Source organism: Pimephales promelas, chromosome 18 (genome assembly GCF_988280905.1).
Source record: "Pimephales promelas chromosome 18, fPimPro1.hap1.1, whole genome shotgun sequence".
Taxonomy (NCBI): Eukaryota; Metazoa; Chordata; class Actinopteri; order Cypriniformes; family Leuciscidae; genus Pimephales; species Pimephales promelas.
In genome coordinates, this window is record NC_142786.1 from 5,923,218 (window position 1) to 5,940,257 (window position 17,040).

The 17,040-nt window shown below is 36.5% G+C and overlaps 3 protein-coding genes across 3 annotated transcripts; 2 read left to right on the forward strand and 1 right to left on the reverse strand.

Annotated features, from left to right (window-relative positions):
• Positions 1-264: 264 nt before the first annotated feature.
• rfx5 (regulatory factor X, 5) lies at positions 265-7,625 on the reverse strand. Its single transcript, XM_089122801.1, has 9 exons — positions 6,714-7,625; positions 5,802-5,835; positions 5,377-5,459; positions 5,061-5,180; positions 4,607-4,726; positions 3,705-3,780; positions 3,369-3,567; positions 2,932-3,026; positions 265-1,753 (listed from the first exon to the last, which is right to left on the reverse strand). The coding sequence occupies exons 1-9, from the start codon at positions 6,803-6,805 to the stop codon at positions 782-784; spliced, it is 1,791 nt and encodes a 596-aa protein (XP_088978927.1). The 5' UTR covers positions 6,806-7,625; the 3' UTR covers positions 265-781.
• A 1,255-nt stretch (positions 7,626-8,880) lies between these two features.
• Positions 8,881-11,034, forward strand: mrpl24 (mitochondrial ribosomal protein L24). The gene is made up of 6 exons (XM_039678773.2): positions 8,881-9,036; positions 9,177-9,360; positions 10,167-10,262; positions 10,356-10,459; positions 10,557-10,687; positions 10,782-11,034. Exons 2-6 carry the CDS (start codon positions 9,178-9,180, stop codon positions 10,916-10,918), a joined length of 651 nt encoding a protein of 216 aa, XP_039534707.1. The 5' UTR covers positions 8,881-9,036; position 9,177; the 3' UTR covers positions 10,919-11,034.
• A 621-nt stretch (positions 11,035-11,655) lies between these two features.
• Positions 11,656-16,111, forward strand: prcc (proline rich mitotic checkpoint control factor). The gene is made up of 6 exons (XM_039678774.2): positions 11,656-12,290; positions 12,367-12,414; positions 13,039-13,530; positions 13,621-13,713; positions 14,845-14,991; positions 15,129-16,111. The coding sequence occupies exons 1-6, from the start codon at positions 12,063-12,065 to the stop codon at positions 15,279-15,281; spliced, it is 1,161 nt and encodes a 386-aa protein (XP_039534708.2). The 5' UTR covers positions 11,656-12,062; the 3' UTR covers positions 15,282-16,111.
• Positions 16,112-17,040: the final 929 nt, after the last annotated feature.

Here is a 17,040-nt window from a genome sequence, read left to right on the forward strand (position 1 = left end):
TAAGAGGTCTTAATTTTTCTATCCACCTACATTGTGCACCATCTGAACCAGTAGTGTCGTCTTGACCTTCACAACAGCAACTAGATGTAGTCACTTCGAAGCTTTCTATATCTGTATCTATTTGTGACGTTAATAATACTTAAAAAACTGAACTCATAACTACTAACCCAAGCATTGGGTGAGAGAGGGACTTTTTTTTAGAACCCTGAAGTTGCAAACCCGTAATATCACTCTTTGTCTTCTGAACAGCTACAAACACACTCAAATGTCTCAATTCATGTTTACAAACACAAACATGCAAAGATGGTGAGAGCAATAAAAGATCGACTGCCATTTATGGCACTGAGCCTGGTGACAAACGCAGACGGATGGTAAGCAGTTCTCCTCTAACTATGAATTGTCTTTTTTTAGATGTTTAGAACTGAGCTGGACTGTTATTTGTGAGTATATCTTTTCAATTTCCAATGGACTTTCTTGTCAAAACAGTTAAAACATTTGTTTTAGGTCACTTAAATTCATAATCTCTTCAACAGCATTCCTGAAATCTTCAGGAATTCACTAATGTGTCATGTTATTAATATGAAAATATGAGTGTAGTTGCTGTTTGAAGGCAACAATGACAGGTTGTACTTCTATACAATTTTTTTTTACACAGAAAGCAGACATACCCACTCAAGCTCAGCCAAGATGGTAAACCTCAGTTCACGCGATTCACAGAAGCACTGGAAAGGCATCGAGATCACGGAGTCTCTGAGAAGGAAGCCGGTTTGCTGTGCTGCCGTCACGGGGCGTCAGGTTTGGGGGGTTCTCCAGTCAAGGAGCCGAAGCAGATACCTGCTGAGTTTGGCATGGAATCGGCATGTGGCTCCACAGGAGTCAGCGTAATTTCCACTTCTCCTCTCTCCTCTAATAACGTTGCAGGAGGGAGGTACGAGATGGCGCTCTGTGGCACTTCTAGGGGAACGGGCCTTCCTTCTCTGTATAACGGCGCACGTTGGATGACCATCCTCCTGCTCGGTTGGTTGGGATCTTGCATTAGCAGGACGGACTGCTGCTTCTCGGGTTCTGGTGCAGGTTGACACTGCACCACTATGCCTCTGTTCTCAGCGTCTGTCACTTCCTGGATGGTCGGAAGTTGGCTTAGCATCAATCCTGGTTGGTCCTGGATCACAATTTCAACCAACTGCGAAGGAGTTGCGGGAGCACAAGAAGGCATGGCCTTTTGGATTACTCCTCTTGTGAGCAAAGCTGGATTTGGATTCGAGGTTTGGGCTGACTGTACCTGTGGTGCCACATCTTCAGGTCTTGGCTTTCTGGGTCGTCCTCTTTTGCGTTTTGGAGCAACGCAAGCGGCTGACACTGAGGTGGAGGGGTCAGGGCCCCTCTTTGGAGCTGCCGGTCGCGCTCTCTGGACGACAGGGGTTGGAGCAGCGGAAGTGGTGACCGTGACTGAAGTTTTCTCACGCTCAGGGTAAGAGAGACTCATACCTGGCAGAATCATAAGAGGGACGGTGCCGCCTGGTTGAGAGGGTATCGTTGTGACGGTAATGGGCAAAGTGACTTGAACACTTCCCGAATCGGCTGATGCTAGACATGGTGGGGAGGTTTTCTCTGGGACGGTGCCCCTGGGAAGGAGCTGAGGAAGCTTCTTCATGTAGGCCTCCACTCGGGCCGACTCCACCTTGTTGGTCGGTTTATCACTGACCTGCAGCTTATTGGATGGCGTCTGTTCCACACCGTCTTTCTCTTTCTGCTGCAAAACATCACAGTGACACTTTTTTCCTTAAAAGTATTATATTTATAATACTATTTACTAACATTAATATGTGAGATTATCACAAAACGAGGGTTAATTCACCCCAAAAGTTGAATTGTCCCATTATTATCCTCAAGCCATCCTAGTTGTATATGACATTCTTCTCTCGGCAGTTATTTAAAAAAAATATCCTGGCTCTACCAAGCTTTATAATGGAAGTGAACGGTAGATTTTGAAGCCCAAAAATGCCCATCAATCCATCATAAAAGTGGGGTTAATAAAGGCATTCTGAAGCAAAGTGATGCATTTTTGTGAGAAAAATATCCTTATTTATAACTTTACAAACTATAATCATTGACGTCTGGTAATGGCAGTATGCGAGTCTAGTTCCGGCGAAAGAGTGACCTCTGACCCGACGCATGTCGTATTGATAAACACTGAAGTAAAACAAAACACAGTCACAAATTAGAGGTCTAAAGCGAGTATTTTCACAGAGAAATGACGGAGGAGCTTGAGTGTGTTGCCCAGCCTTATTTGTTTGAATTACGAAATGCGACTACTCTCACGTAAGCTTACGCTACTCCATTATACGTCGGGTCAGAGGTCACTCTTCGGCCGGAACTCGAACTCTGGCAAGCCAGTGATTATTGTTTATAAAGTTATAGATATGGATATTGTTCTTACAAAAATGCATCTCTTCGCTTCAGAAGGCTTTTATTAACCCTCCGGAGCCGTAAAGATTACTTTTATGATGGATGGGTGCACTTTTTTTGGGCTTTAAAAAATAAGCTATCATTCACTCCCATTATAAACCTTGGAAGAGTAAGGATATTTTTTAATATTACATCGATTGGATGAAAAAAGAAAGTCATATACACCAAGGATGGCTTGAGGGTGAGTAAATTATGGATCATTTTCATTTTTGGGTGAACTATCCCTTTAAGGATTTGTTTTGTGATTATGATCGACTGACTGTAAATTATACTACTTAGGACCTGGCTACTTAATAAACAAACAAATAAAGAAATAAATAAATGGCCATTAAATATCTAATTCAGTTAAGAAACACATACAAATATTTGCAGCAATCTGAATCAACTGTTCTAGAGAGTAGAGCAAAAATGACTTATGAATCATTATGAATTATTCAGATTAATTTATTTGCATAGTAATACCTTAATTTCCCCACTGCCACTGTCCTCCTCTGCTCCACCTGCTCGGGAAGCTGCTGAAATCTTTTTGATTACCTTATGAGGTTTGGAAGATCCACCTAATAAAACCAGGCAAAACCAGTGTTATTATCATGAACTAAAACCATTTTATGTTCATTACCTGAAATAAGGTAAAATATAAAAACAAACTTATTTTATTTCATCTAGCTGCCAAAACAACATTTCTCACTTCTCAAGTTGAAATACTAAAATAACTAAAAATTCATAAACACTACTTAAACATATTAAAAAATAAATACTACTAAAAATGACAAAAGCATAACATTGTAACTAAATTTTAAACAGAAAAAAAAATCAAATTAAAAAAATGAACAAAACCTATAACCATATAACTCTGAGCAAAATGTAACACGTCATCTTACTATTCACTTGACATGTACCTGCAAGAGCGGCTGAGGTGACAAGCTCGGCTTGGCTGCAGCGTGGGTTGACGATGTGCTCCTGCACGAGGAAGCGTGCGATTTCTACCACCGTGTCAAAAGAACGCTTTAGGATCTTTTGGGCCCAGTCACAGATGAGTTCACAGGCTGCTTCGGTGACCTCTTGCTTGTAGGTTTGCACCAGTTCTGTCAGTTCAGACTGGAGGTGGCACATCAAATGGGTATGTAAATACAATATTTTAGCATAAGCATACGCTTATGTTAAAATGAGCCGATAGCCTGTATTATTTTCATGCTGTGAAAGCAAATTGGAGAAAAGGTCTGTAGTAATCATACCGGGTCATTTTTGAGGTCCAGGTTGGGCAGTAACGGCATGTTTAGCACGGTCTTTCGGCGTATCCCACTATAGCAGTATGTGCTGGAAATTATGTTAAGGGACAATACTATACACTATAAGGGACATACTATACACTAAGTTTCATCAAATTAAAAGAGATTTTAAGTCTGAATTCAGTTAAATGATTATCAAATGAATGAGATGAAAGACATATAAGACTTAAAAACCTCTCAAAACCAAACGTTACAGATATATTCCACCATGGAAAAATAAATAAAAAAGGTAATTGTGACTTTTTATTTCGCAAATGTGAGTTAATATCTCACAATTAGAACCTTATAACTCACAGTTGCAAAAAGTCTGAAAGGAGATATGAACTTGCGATTATGAGGTGAAAAAAGTCAGAATTGTTAAATAAAAAGTTGCAATTAACCTTTCTATTTTTAAATTCTGTGGCAGAAACAAGCTTACATTGTATCAAGTGTATTGACAATGTGCAGAAAGCCATCTAAGTATCTGAAATATTAAAAAAATCTTTAACAGTGCAATGTGTGTGTTTTGATGACATTTATGAATCACTGTACAATCAATCTGATGATATGGTGGCTTGGAATTCTCTAGATAGGGTTTAGGAAATATTTTGAGGCAAAAATGTTTGGGTAACGCTTCCTTTTACAGTCCAGTTACCCATGTAAATACTATGTACTTATTTTAGTAACTACAATTACAGGGTAATAACTAGTACTAACCCTGAACCTACCCCTAAACCATGTACTTACCTTATATTAGCCAGTACTTTCTAGGTAAGTACACTGTAAGTACTGTACTGTACTGTAAAAGGAAGCGGTACCAATGTTTGTCTGTGTTTTATTGAAATTAAATTAAATCAGGGACAAAAGGATATTTGGACTGTCCTCTACCACCCAGTCTTCGTGCTTTAATGTTAGGGAAGATGTCTCGGATGATTTTGCCAAAATTTGCTGCACTTAGAGGCCGATGCTGTAAGTTGTCACAGTGCTTCCTGTTTAGATATAAAAGATGTCATTAAGCAATCATTGTATTTTTGTGAAAAACTGCAAACATGGATAGAAAAAAACAGATAATTCTCCCTTAAAAGTCTAGGTAAACAGCTGGAAAGTGTTTACCTCTATAAGATTTACATTTTTTAGATATAACCACGAGTAATACTGCCTATTGGGAGTATCGTAATTACAAGTTTTCTAGTCGTAAATTAGATATGAACCCCCTCTCAAGTCGTATTTACAACTGGGAAACTCATCATTTTGAAATAGGCAAGAATGATTCTGGTGTACTCCATGATTCCTATACTTTTCCGATAACCGATCAGTTCTTACCGGTATGTCTCGTAAACATCTTGTTTAGGCAGGCAGGTGTCAGGATGTTCTTCCAAGTGGCTACGGATCCAGTTACAGGTGTGAAGCTGGTCTGCTGTGTTGACCGAGTTTGAATCACCACTGGTGCACACAGAAAAGCAGTTAGACAACATGTTTCACATATAACATTTCTTGTCACATTAGTGTTATTTTTAGCTTAAAGCAGGACCTCAAATATTACTACTCACAATGGATATATTTAAAAAAATAAATTAATAAATACAACATTTTAGTTTAAACAAGTGGATCAAGGCTGACTGAATTTTATGACCTGTACCTCTTCTCTCCTGCACTTGGACCTGAGGGTAGCTGTAGATAAAGGTAGAGTTTGTCGTTGTCAGAGAAGCGCTGTACATCTTCCTAAGAGGAGACATGTCACAAGGAGAAAGAAGAAATGAGGGGAGAAAATGCTCAAAAAACACTGCAAATGTACATGTAAACTGAATGAGTGTGTAATATTATACTATACAATAAGACACAGTTGTAAGACAATATAAGCATGATTGGTGGTAGCCTAGTTATTATATATCTGAACGGCTAATGTAATAGTTGTGGGTTTAAATATAATACAACACAATTGCGCCTAGGTGAGATAAGAATATAACGACTATAACTGAAAATACACTTGATATCAACTATACAATTTGATAGATGTAAAAAAAAAAAAAAAGACTGAAATCTCATTATGCGTTATCCACTTACCAAAATTTTGTCCACTTTGCCCTGCACATTTTTACTGTGGAAAAAAAAGATAAGAAACATACATTTATATTTGTGCAAATAAAGATGGAAATGGTTTTTTTTCTAACATTTCTGGTATTTTTTTTAAAAAAAGGATGCAATTTCTGTGCCACTAGTATCAATAACGACCATTTAAAAAACGTTTTGACAAAAACTCTATACTGTCTGCCACTGGTCACAAAAAAAGCCTCTCCCAAAAACATAGTAACTTTGTCACAAATCCATAATTCGAACCACGTTGGTTCAACAATTTAGTTAGATAATGACTTCACACACATGAAGACTTAACACGTGACGTGAATAAACCTCATTGGTTCTTGTGGAAGCTCAAACGTGCTGCGTAACACGAGAATGAACCTCATTGGTTCTTGCGGAAGCTCAAACACACTGTGTAACACGAGAATGAACCTCATTGGTTCTTGCGGAAGCTCATTGGCGAACATGCTTAAGTGTCTGTTTACCATAGCTGATGTGTGAGTTGATGAATGTTTGATACGTGAATAAAAGCCTAAATTCAATCTGGTCAGCGTATAAAGCAATTGTGTCTCTTCAGAAAATGTGCACTAAACCACTCGATTTATATGGATTAGTTTTATGATCTCTTTATGAACTTTTTGAAGCATCAAAGTGGTAGTTGCTGTCAAACGAGGGACAGAAAGCTCTCAAATTTAATCAAAAAGATCTTCATTTGTGTTCCGAAGATGAAAAACTTAGTTTTGAACGACATGAAGGTGAGCAATTAATGACAGAATTTAAATTTTTTGGGTGAACTAACCCTTTAATTTTAAAGGTAATACACCATTTCTTCTGGTAATATAGATTTAAGATCGTATCTGAAACACAATGAAGTGAGTATAAAGTAATAGTTCTTACGAAATGTTGCTCTTAAGCTTCTGCAGCAGCATACTGGGCTCCGTCTCCCCCTCCCCAGCCGAGGCTTCTGTCTTTACCTGATCTTCTGCCATGTCTCAACCACACTGGACTGACAAACTGCATTCAGAACCCTCCTGGACCTGAAGCTCTAGAAAGAATATGAGGCAAATGTTAATGTGTGTTCACACATTAGGCTTCGGCTAACTTTCTAGACTTCTAGAGTCTGATGTGCACCAGCATATTTTACAAAAGTAAATTAATTATAGGTTCATTCAGAGATGCAACCATGGCTTAACTAAGACAAATGTACTGTTAACTTATGCAACTAAATGTGAACAGTAAAAGTTGTAGAGTGTTTGCAGTTTTTAGACCATATTTGTGGTATTAAGTTTTTAAAAAGCACATTTGTTGTTTTATAGTATTTCTTTAATATGCACAACAACATACAGTCTCCAGATAGTCTTAGAACAAACTGCTTACTGGTAAACAATTAATCCGTCACATGTCTGTAAATGATCATCAGTTTCACTACAAACTAGGATATTTAGGCCATGTTTACACATGCAGCTACAGACTGTAAACACGCAATAAAACCACGCAAGCGCCTACTTTTTCCCACGCCTAAACGCTCAAGACATTTTCCCCGTTTTGAAAATACAGCCACTCATGAAACTGTTGTCAGGTCAATCGGATAGCGACCATGCCCAAATACTGCAGGGCTGTTTTTCCTGCACCAGTCCAGACATTTGCTCATATTCAGCACACACGCGTCCAATGAAGATCTCAACATAAAATACTGATGCTTTCGGCCAGTGTATGCATAATACCAGGATCAAATCCGATCACTCCTTATCACTTAAATTCATGATTTAATCTAATATACTACTAGCGTACATGAGACATGCACAGTTCTGGTTAATTACACCCATGTGTATCTCTATGTGGGCGTACAGAAAGGCCAACCAACCAGACACTAGACGAGGCCATTGGTTATTTATGACCAAAAGCTCATTTTAGTGCAAGTTAACCAAATTCCCAAGCGCAACTTCTCATCGAACACTAGAAATAAACATCACAGTAGCCTAGTTTGAATGAGTGTGACTTAGCAGCTAATAGGCTAACGTGAGTTCGAACAGGCCGAAGAGACGTCGACTTAACGAAACCAACAAAAAACGAAGTTATTTTACTACAATTCAAATTATAATGATATAATTTGTAAAAAATAAATAAAATAAGTTAATAACTTTAGCTTTTAGTACATGTATGCACAAGCTAGCTATCGTTAATATCATTACCAGGCTGTTCCTATGGAGCTAGCTAGCCACACTTGTACGCCTCGAAAACCTTCGATTATTACATTATAATACCTAGTTTTTCTCATAAAAAATACCCATTATCATTGCACAAAGTTTACCTACTGCAATATATCATTCAAATACAAAATAATGATACCGTTTATTTTATAAATGAAAAAGAAACTACCTGAGACAAATATAGAGCAAAAATCCCCTTTTGGCTTATTTTGTGATTGGACGACTGTGTTATGTCTGCCTGACTACAAAGCAAAGCTCGACGCTAGTTGGCTGGTCTGAGACATCCTACTTGGATACAGAATGAAAGGGCGATTTGATTGGTTGATGGTTTAATGCGAGCAGAAAAAAAGATAAGAGAATCATTTTAATATTCTGTCAGGCAACTATCATTTTTGTGCACATTTTCATGAAATATAAACAACTAATTTGTTATTGGACACAATGATAGACATTTCCTAAAATATATAAAATTACTAATATGCTTTTGTATGGTGATATTAACACCAAATTAGCCTTGAAGTAGTAATATTTAATATATATTTCAAAGGTAAATTTACCTGGCATTTACTTGTATGTACTGAAAGCATTAATACAACCCATTAATAAATTTTAAGCTCAACTAAATACTAGCAATATGAATAGATTTTTACACTCAGGAAGACTTTCAGAATTATTATAAATTATTGCTACATTTTTAATGCTACAAATTATTATTATTATAGCAATTGCTATTGCTTTTATTAAACGATTACTATTTGTAAAACCTAACAAATTAAAATTATTTAGAATTTAATATGGTACCCTGACGCAATTTTTGCTGCTTTGTCTTTTCTTTCTTTTTAACGCCAAAAGAGACTTTTATTTTGACACTACATCGGTTATCTCGAAAGGAAAAGGAAGTAGCTCATGTTCTACGCAAGTTTGACCCTTGTGGGTGATGGATTTCTGATTAAAAATTAATTTAGTTATTTTATATAAATGTGCCTCTAAAAGCAGCAACAATAATTCAGGTAGGTAGAGTGCCACTCTATTATATGGGATCTGTTTAAAAACATCATGCACTCAATGAAATGCATGACATGTGTTATTCAAGAGTAGATTCCACAGATAATTTATGTTTTTTTTTTTTTTTTTTAATTGTCCACCGCAGAATGAGACTGACAGCGCTGCTTTCGATGGCAGCAAAAGCTGCATTTCCACATGATTATCGTTACGGGACAAACAGACCTTGGACGATCGCAGCCAAGCGGCTCAATCCACCAGGCAAGAAAAGAAGAAAGGTGTTTGTTGAACCTATTGCAAATGAGGAATGGCATGTCCTGAGAGGAGACACAGTAAGTGACCCTTTATGTGTTTACGAATGAAAACATTTAATATGTAATTAGTGAAACTGAAAGGATGTTTAGTGTTTTATCCACCTGACGTCTTCCAAATCATAGGCATCTTTTAGTCCACTGGAATGTAAATTGTACTGATAACAACTGAACTCGGGGTACTGTGGAAAATAATATGTTTGATTAAAGTTGGCATGAAACGGAAGTTGTGTTCGTCTTTTCTTCTCTGTTGACGTATATCCGAGTGAAACGTCTTTTCGAACAAGAAAAAACGTAAGTCGCGCCCTCACGCCAGTAAACAAGTGATATGTGAAGAGAATAGAGATTATTACTGCGTTTGAAATTGTATACTCTTGAGTAGGTACTTATTTTGAATAAATGCCCTGTGACCGCTAGAAAAAATACGCTCTATATAACGTTAGTATAAATGTGAGTATGATTGTAATATGGACATACTGTTCACCATGTTGTCATTACCATGTGACCTACTAAGCACCCATTGCGTTTGTCAGTAACAACGTGTCTCCACAACCTCGCCCGAAGTAGTAGTAGGTTACTAGTAATTATGGATTATTTATTGTTATTACTATAGTAAGTACTTGTAGTAACATATGTAACTACTGTATGTCCCCTTAAATTAAAGTGTTAATATATATATAGCTAACATTTGAATTTTAGACTGGGGTCCCACACTCAAGGATTGTTATATTTGGGGGTCCATGGCAAAATATAACAAAAACCTGTTTTTAAATAATCACAATGCATATCTGACTGTATAACATGGCTTTTAAATCTATTTCAACTAGGTGGAGATTTTGTCTGGGAAGGACAAAGGAAAGCAGGGCAAAGTTGCTCAGGTGTTCCGGCGTCGAAACTGGGTCATTCTCGAGGGCCTGAACACGGTAGGAGTAAAACTTGTATTTAATAAGACTATTTTCTTTACGATTTTATTAAAAAGCTACATTTTAAATTGTTTTAAACATTTTTTTTCCCAGCATTTCAGGTATGTTGGCAGATCTGGAGATTATCGGGGTACTTACATCGCCAGTGAAGCCCCTCTGCTGCTGAAGGATATTGCACTTATTGACCCTACTGACAGGTGGGCGTTAATATTGCCTTCTGGAGCATCAAACATTCAATACAGTAAAACAGTTGAATGGCTCTAAATGTATGTGTTTGTGTCTAATGTTTCTTAGGAAGCCCACAGATATCGATTGGAGATACACTGAAGAGGGGGAGCGAGTGCGTGTTTCTGTCAGGACAGGACGGATTATTCCCAAACCTGTCTTCCAGAGAAAAGACGGCATCATTCCCCAGCAGTGGAAAGGTGGGGTGTCTGAGGAAGGGAAAGGGGTTGAAAGTTAAAAAACAATGAGTTATAAATATTTGAATCTTTAAATATGGGTTTATCTACCTTCCAGATGGACCCAAGGACACATCACCAGAGGACACGCTTCAGAAAACATACATGCCATCTTTGAAAACCCTTGAGGAAGAAGTTATGGAGAAATTAAACATTCAGGAAAATAGAAGGCCTCGTAAAAGCTACTGGTACTGAGTTACCACAGAGACTGTGTATTGTGTTTGAGATTAACAACAACAGCAAGATTATTTATCATGGAGAAATAATGTGTGTGTTCTGCAGACTTTGTCAATAAAACTAAACTAATGTTATACTTTGTTTCCTTGATTTTATGCCACAAACACTTTACCAACCAAAAGTCATTGGCTTATTTTCTGTACAAATGTATACTACGATTCAGATGTTTGGGGTCAGTAAAAGCTTTGTTTTTAAAAAAAATACTAAAGAAATTTATAACGTTATAAATTATTTGTAATTCAAATAAATGCTGTTTTTGAACATAAGAATATTGAATTTTTTTTTCCACAAAATGATTTACATTTTTCACCATATTACTGATTTTACCTTTTTAAAATAAAAAAAAATGCAGCTTTGGTGCGCATTAGAGTCTTCTAAACAAAAACAATGAAAAATCTTACAAATCCCACTCAATATTCTGCCTAAACATTAACCGACTTGACCTCTTTACCTCAGCAACAAGAAAACTGTTCAAATAATATTCACAGAAAGACTTTGGGGTTATCTATCCGTCTATCTCCACAACAATTCCTAGTTTCTCTCTATATAATATTTATGCATGGTATTGAGTTATGTTTTTGCAAGGGTAATGACATTCTTGTTTGCATTTGTTTTGTTTATTCGAAGATTTATTGTCATGGTTCGTTACGGCTATTGATCAGATTCCACTCCACGCCAGTTGGTGTCAGTATCGCGTAATCCTCTGAAACGGTGCAGCGGATGTTGAGGAAATCCTTCACGATGATGGTGGAAAACAACTGTTTATGGGTCTAAATGGTTAAAGAGAAACGATATATGTATTAACAGTTATTGCTTGATTATTTAGACTATTAAATTCGTGTGTTATTCGCGTTTTGCAGAGAAAATATTGATCTAAAAGCTGAGTTTTAATGTAATCACGGGTCCTGCTGCGAGCGTAGATTTATCTGGAGGCGAATTTGGCATCGATGTTGTGATTTAACGTTAGATTGAAATTTACACACAATATTTGTCCAAATAAACATGGAAGGACCGTACAGAATGATATGAGATCGGTTGAGTTCTGTTGTCAGCGATTCTCGCGTCTGATTCACTCTCTTATGAACACATCTGATCTGTGGCGATGTCTCTAGTAGCGTACGACAGCAGCGACGACAGTGATCGCGATGACTCGCCGGGTTTAGTCGCTCGACCTGCGGGCAAGATCGGCGGACTGTTCGCTTCTCTGCCCGCGCCGAAAAAAACACAACAACCATCAGCTCCTCAACCTAAGAAAGTGATGGACCTGCCGAAACCCAAGAAACGCACAGAACCCGTCAGAATCACCGTTCCTGAAATAAAACCAGCAGATGTGAGTTTTACTGAGGTTTTAAAGGCAAACTATTTTACTTAAAGTCTTTCTGATTGATGGTGTTTGTCTGTTTTAGTCCGACTCTGACGATGACGAGCCAGTACGAAAGAAATCAGCTCCTCAGGTATGGATACCTATTTATTTATTTATACAGCTGTACTTTATTTTAAATAAATATTTAACCTTCTTCTGACCCTAAGAATTAAACATTTTTCACATTTAAGTATGTAAAATATTATTACATTTATAATTATAAGTGGAAAAACTACATTACCCATGAGCCTTCCCATGATTTCCACCAATCAGAGAATCGTGACAAGCAAATTGTTCCACAGGAACTGTTTAACACCAGAGCTGTGAATAACATAACCAAGTCAGATGATATTTGTATGTGTGTATATTTTTCAATAAATATAAACAATAACATCAATAGTTTTATAGTTCTCCTTTTTTTTAAGCAATGAAGTCATTCACAGTGCTTAATGGGATTGTAGTTCTTTAACTCATTAAAGCTGTTTAGTGCACAGTCTTGTACTTTCTTTTTGTCTGATTTTCAAATACCTTTTTGCTTCGAAACGAAGTTTTTAAATGTTGTGAATCACCTTAAAGCATGGTAGTTTGGTTCATGGCTTGTAACTCTTAAATAAATACTTAAAAATGTCAGATTTCAACACATTTTTCATTAATGTGAAAGAATAAATGATCTGGGTAGACTTACCTCATAGTAAATAAGAATATTCTCTTCCAGGGAGGTGGTGGTCTGTCCTCTCTGCTGCCCCAGCCTAAGAATATGGTGGTGAAGGAAATGCATCGGCCCCTGGTGCCGCACACCCTAACCAAACGCCCTGGATCGGATAAGCCGAAGGCAACAACAGGAAAATCCCAGGGTGTTTCTGGAACCAGCCCATCCCCGTCCGCCATTAAAGCCGCTGCAAAGTCAAAGGCGATGCAGTTAGCCCAAAAAATGGCCGCCGATGAAGAGGGAAGTGATGATGAGGTCGCTCCGGAGAACTACTTTTCCCTACCAGAGAGCTCATCAGAGCCTGTGATGCCAATAAACCCAGATTCTCAGCAGTACGTTCCCACTCTACACCCTCCACCCGCTGTGGAAAACTCTCCATTGGACTTTGGTTCTAATGCAGACAGTTACAGTATGCCAGTCGGAGCCATTCAAGATGGTCAGAAGGAAGAATACCCACCGCAGTATCCTGAGAATCCACTGCCCGAGACTTCTCCACAGGTACTTCAAACACGTGTCCTTGTGAAGAAGCACCATACACCATATTTCTTGTCATTTCAGCAGCTGATACTTTTTGCATATGTTTGACAGGATTACCTCGAGGAGGGATATTACCAAGACCCAAACTCTGCAGCCGATGAGCAACACGATTCAGGCTCCTCTTCAATGTTCAATGATGAAGCAGTGAGTTGTTTGTAGCATCACTATTTTTTCTGTATTTAAATATTATGATTTTCTGTATTTATATGGATTTCCATATTTTCCAACCTGAAATATGACTCGCATGAATTGCTTAAATCCAGGGAACAAAACTCAAATACTTTTAATTCACAGCCATAAATATTTGTATTATTATTCTGTGGAAATAATTCTTATTTTTTTGTTATTATTGTTTTTATTAAATGTTAAAAATATTTAATGATTAATTCATTTGTGTATTTAATCATTATTTAAAAAAAAAGTTTACTGTACAATAGAATTACTGCAATCTTAATATATGTTATTGATTTGTTCGCTTTAGTTTTTTAAATAATAGATCATTTATTTTTATTCAAATATTCAAACTAGTTGCAATAGTGTTATTTTTTCATTGATTTGTTTATTGATCATTTATTTAAATAATTAATTTTTTGTTGTTTATTTTCAATAATTTAAAACTACATTTTATTCTTAGCCAATCACATGCCTGATTACTATTGCTCAAGTGTATATATATATATATATATATATATATATATATATATATATATAATCTAAGTATTAATCTTTGGTGTGCATTTGTCCAGTTCCGTTAAATGTTTCTTCATAGATCTTTTATTTTTATTCAAAATAATATTTTGTTTTATTTTTCAGTACAATAGTTGCAATAGTGTTATTGTTTCATTGATTTGTTTATTGATCATTTATTTAAATAATTAAAAAACACTTTTTTTGTTGTTTATTTTCAATAATTTAAAACTACATTTTATTCTTAGCCAATCACATGCCTGATTACTATATATATATATATATATTTTTTTTTTTATCTAAGTATTAATCTTTGGTGTGCATTTGTCCAGTTCCGTTAAATGTTTCTTCATTCACATACTGCATCTAGTTGAGGTGTGCTGATACTTTTCCAAGCAAATATACTTCTATACAGTGTTATAGAATAACAATTCTATAGTGTTTTTTTTTTTTTTTCAAACTTTGGCCAGTAAGTTACCTCTTAGCAACCACCAAGAACACCCTAGAAACCATCTAGTGCATCCTAGCATCATGATGTTTTGCTGATTGATCAAGATTTCAATACCAATATTCTGTGTATTCCTCCAGTTTCGTCGGCTGCAGGGCAAACAGAATCGCGGAAGAGAGGAAATCAAGTTCTTGGAGATCAAAGGAGACGATCAGCTGAGCGGCAATAAGCAATGGATGACAAAGAACATGTCAGCGGAGGCCGAGCCGCGCAAGTCCTTCAGCAAGGTAAGCACCTCCAAATACAAGGCATTACATGAGGACGTTTCAGTTCAGACAGATGCAGAAGTTGCTAACGGTGTCCGTTTTCTGAGGGATGGAAATAAATGAAAGAGAGAGACTGACCTTTCCATCTCGTTTTTCAGAAAAGAGGAGATCAGCCAACGGGGCAACAGAGACGCAAGCACCAAATCACATATCTGATTCATCAGGCCAAGGAACGCGAGCTGGAACTCAAGAACAACTGGGCCGACAACAAAATGACGCGGAGACAAACGCAGGCCAAGTATGGATTCTAATGGACTGGATATCAGGATGTTTGTATTGTTTCACAAAGGAGCGAAGGACTGCTGTGACTTTGTTTAAAACGGCTCCCAAATGTCTACCTAATACGGTCTTTCCATTTGAACAACATTGGGTTTTGTTATGAGTTTTAGTTCTGTCAAAAATCACTTGTAACATTACAGTAGCTGTGTGGGTTCACATGATGAATTGTTTGTCTGATAGGGTATTGTCTTCCACTCTGCCATCGTAAGCAGTGGCATATATAAAACGTTATTGACTAGACACTTTACAATAAGGTTCTGTATGTTGACATTAGTTAATGCGTTATGTATTGTGATTTTTTTTTTTATAGCATTTTATAAGTTTGGTCAATGTTAATTTATGAATATGCTATTGTTTATTGTTAGTTCTTAATGCGTTAACTAATGTTAATGTCTAAAAAGTAATGTTTGTGTGTAAATTAATTCATGGTTATGTATTGAATCTTATTGTAAAGTGTTACGAAAAAACCTTGTAAATCTTAAAAAGTGTTTGAGTGAATCCTCCCAATCCTGGTTTGATTCTTTTAATGGCTCGTTTTCATTTGAATGTAGATTCGTAATCAAAGACCCTTGTGTAAAGTGTAACAGTTTCATGACACCTATAGGAAATGTACTAAAATGTTTCATTTTGTGTGTAAAAACACTTTTACGTGTGAAATAGTTACTATATCACTGCCAGAAATAAAATTAAAAAAAAACATTTACCTGAGCAAAATAAGGTTGGTTCACTTTATAATTTTGACTTTTACAAGATTTCTACATAGAAAATATGGGGGGGATTATGTTTATGCTTAATGTGTAAATATGTCTCAAAAAGTATGGATTCAAGCCACAAATATTAAATTGAACAGTGATTTAATGTTGAGTTTGGGTGTTTAATTATATACTTTTAAAAAAGGGGGAGGGGGAAAGTAAATTATTTGAACTTGAACACGATTTCACACTGTGTTGCCAAGTCTGTGGTTTTCCCTCGGAAATTGGGCTACTTTTACATTATTTATACGAGTTGATATTTTGTTTCCATGGACCGCATCAATAATAACGAAGAATTTTGACGCTTCCGCACTGATATTTTGTGGCTAATTTTAAACCCCAATACTACCATAGAGACAAAGGACTCGGGAGTCTCAGCAATCTGACTTGTTTTACTTACAATGGAGAGAAATATGACAGGCAGAAAAGAGCCATTAACAACCCTACCATAGAGACAAAGGGTGTCTCTGAAAAACAGGATTAGCCAGATATCATCCCCCTCCTCACCTTGAATGCTAAATTCAATGTACATAATCTAAATTAAACATATTCTTAACCCTCTAGGGTTCTTTGTTTAACAGTCATACTCGGGAACTTCGGGTCAAAATTGACCCAAAGGGCGGGATTCATATTTTAAAAAAATCATCATTTTTTTTTTTGCTTGTTTTTTAATAATATTTTTTCTTTTCTTTTTTGTTTTTTTGAGAAAATTTCAAAAATACAAAAATTTTAATGCAATAAATATGACCAAATTTTCCCCCATTGAATATAATAGAAAAAAAAATATATATATATATTTTTTTAAAGCTGTATTTCATTTTGGAGTCAAGCCTAGGCCTCATAAAAGCAATTTTTGAAATTAGATGGATGCCATCTCATGGACAAAATGAGCTTTTTAAAAATGCAAAACACATGTATAATCTGAATTTTTTAGTGTGTTTGTGTGTGTGTGGATGTGTCTGTTTTGCACTCTTGATGT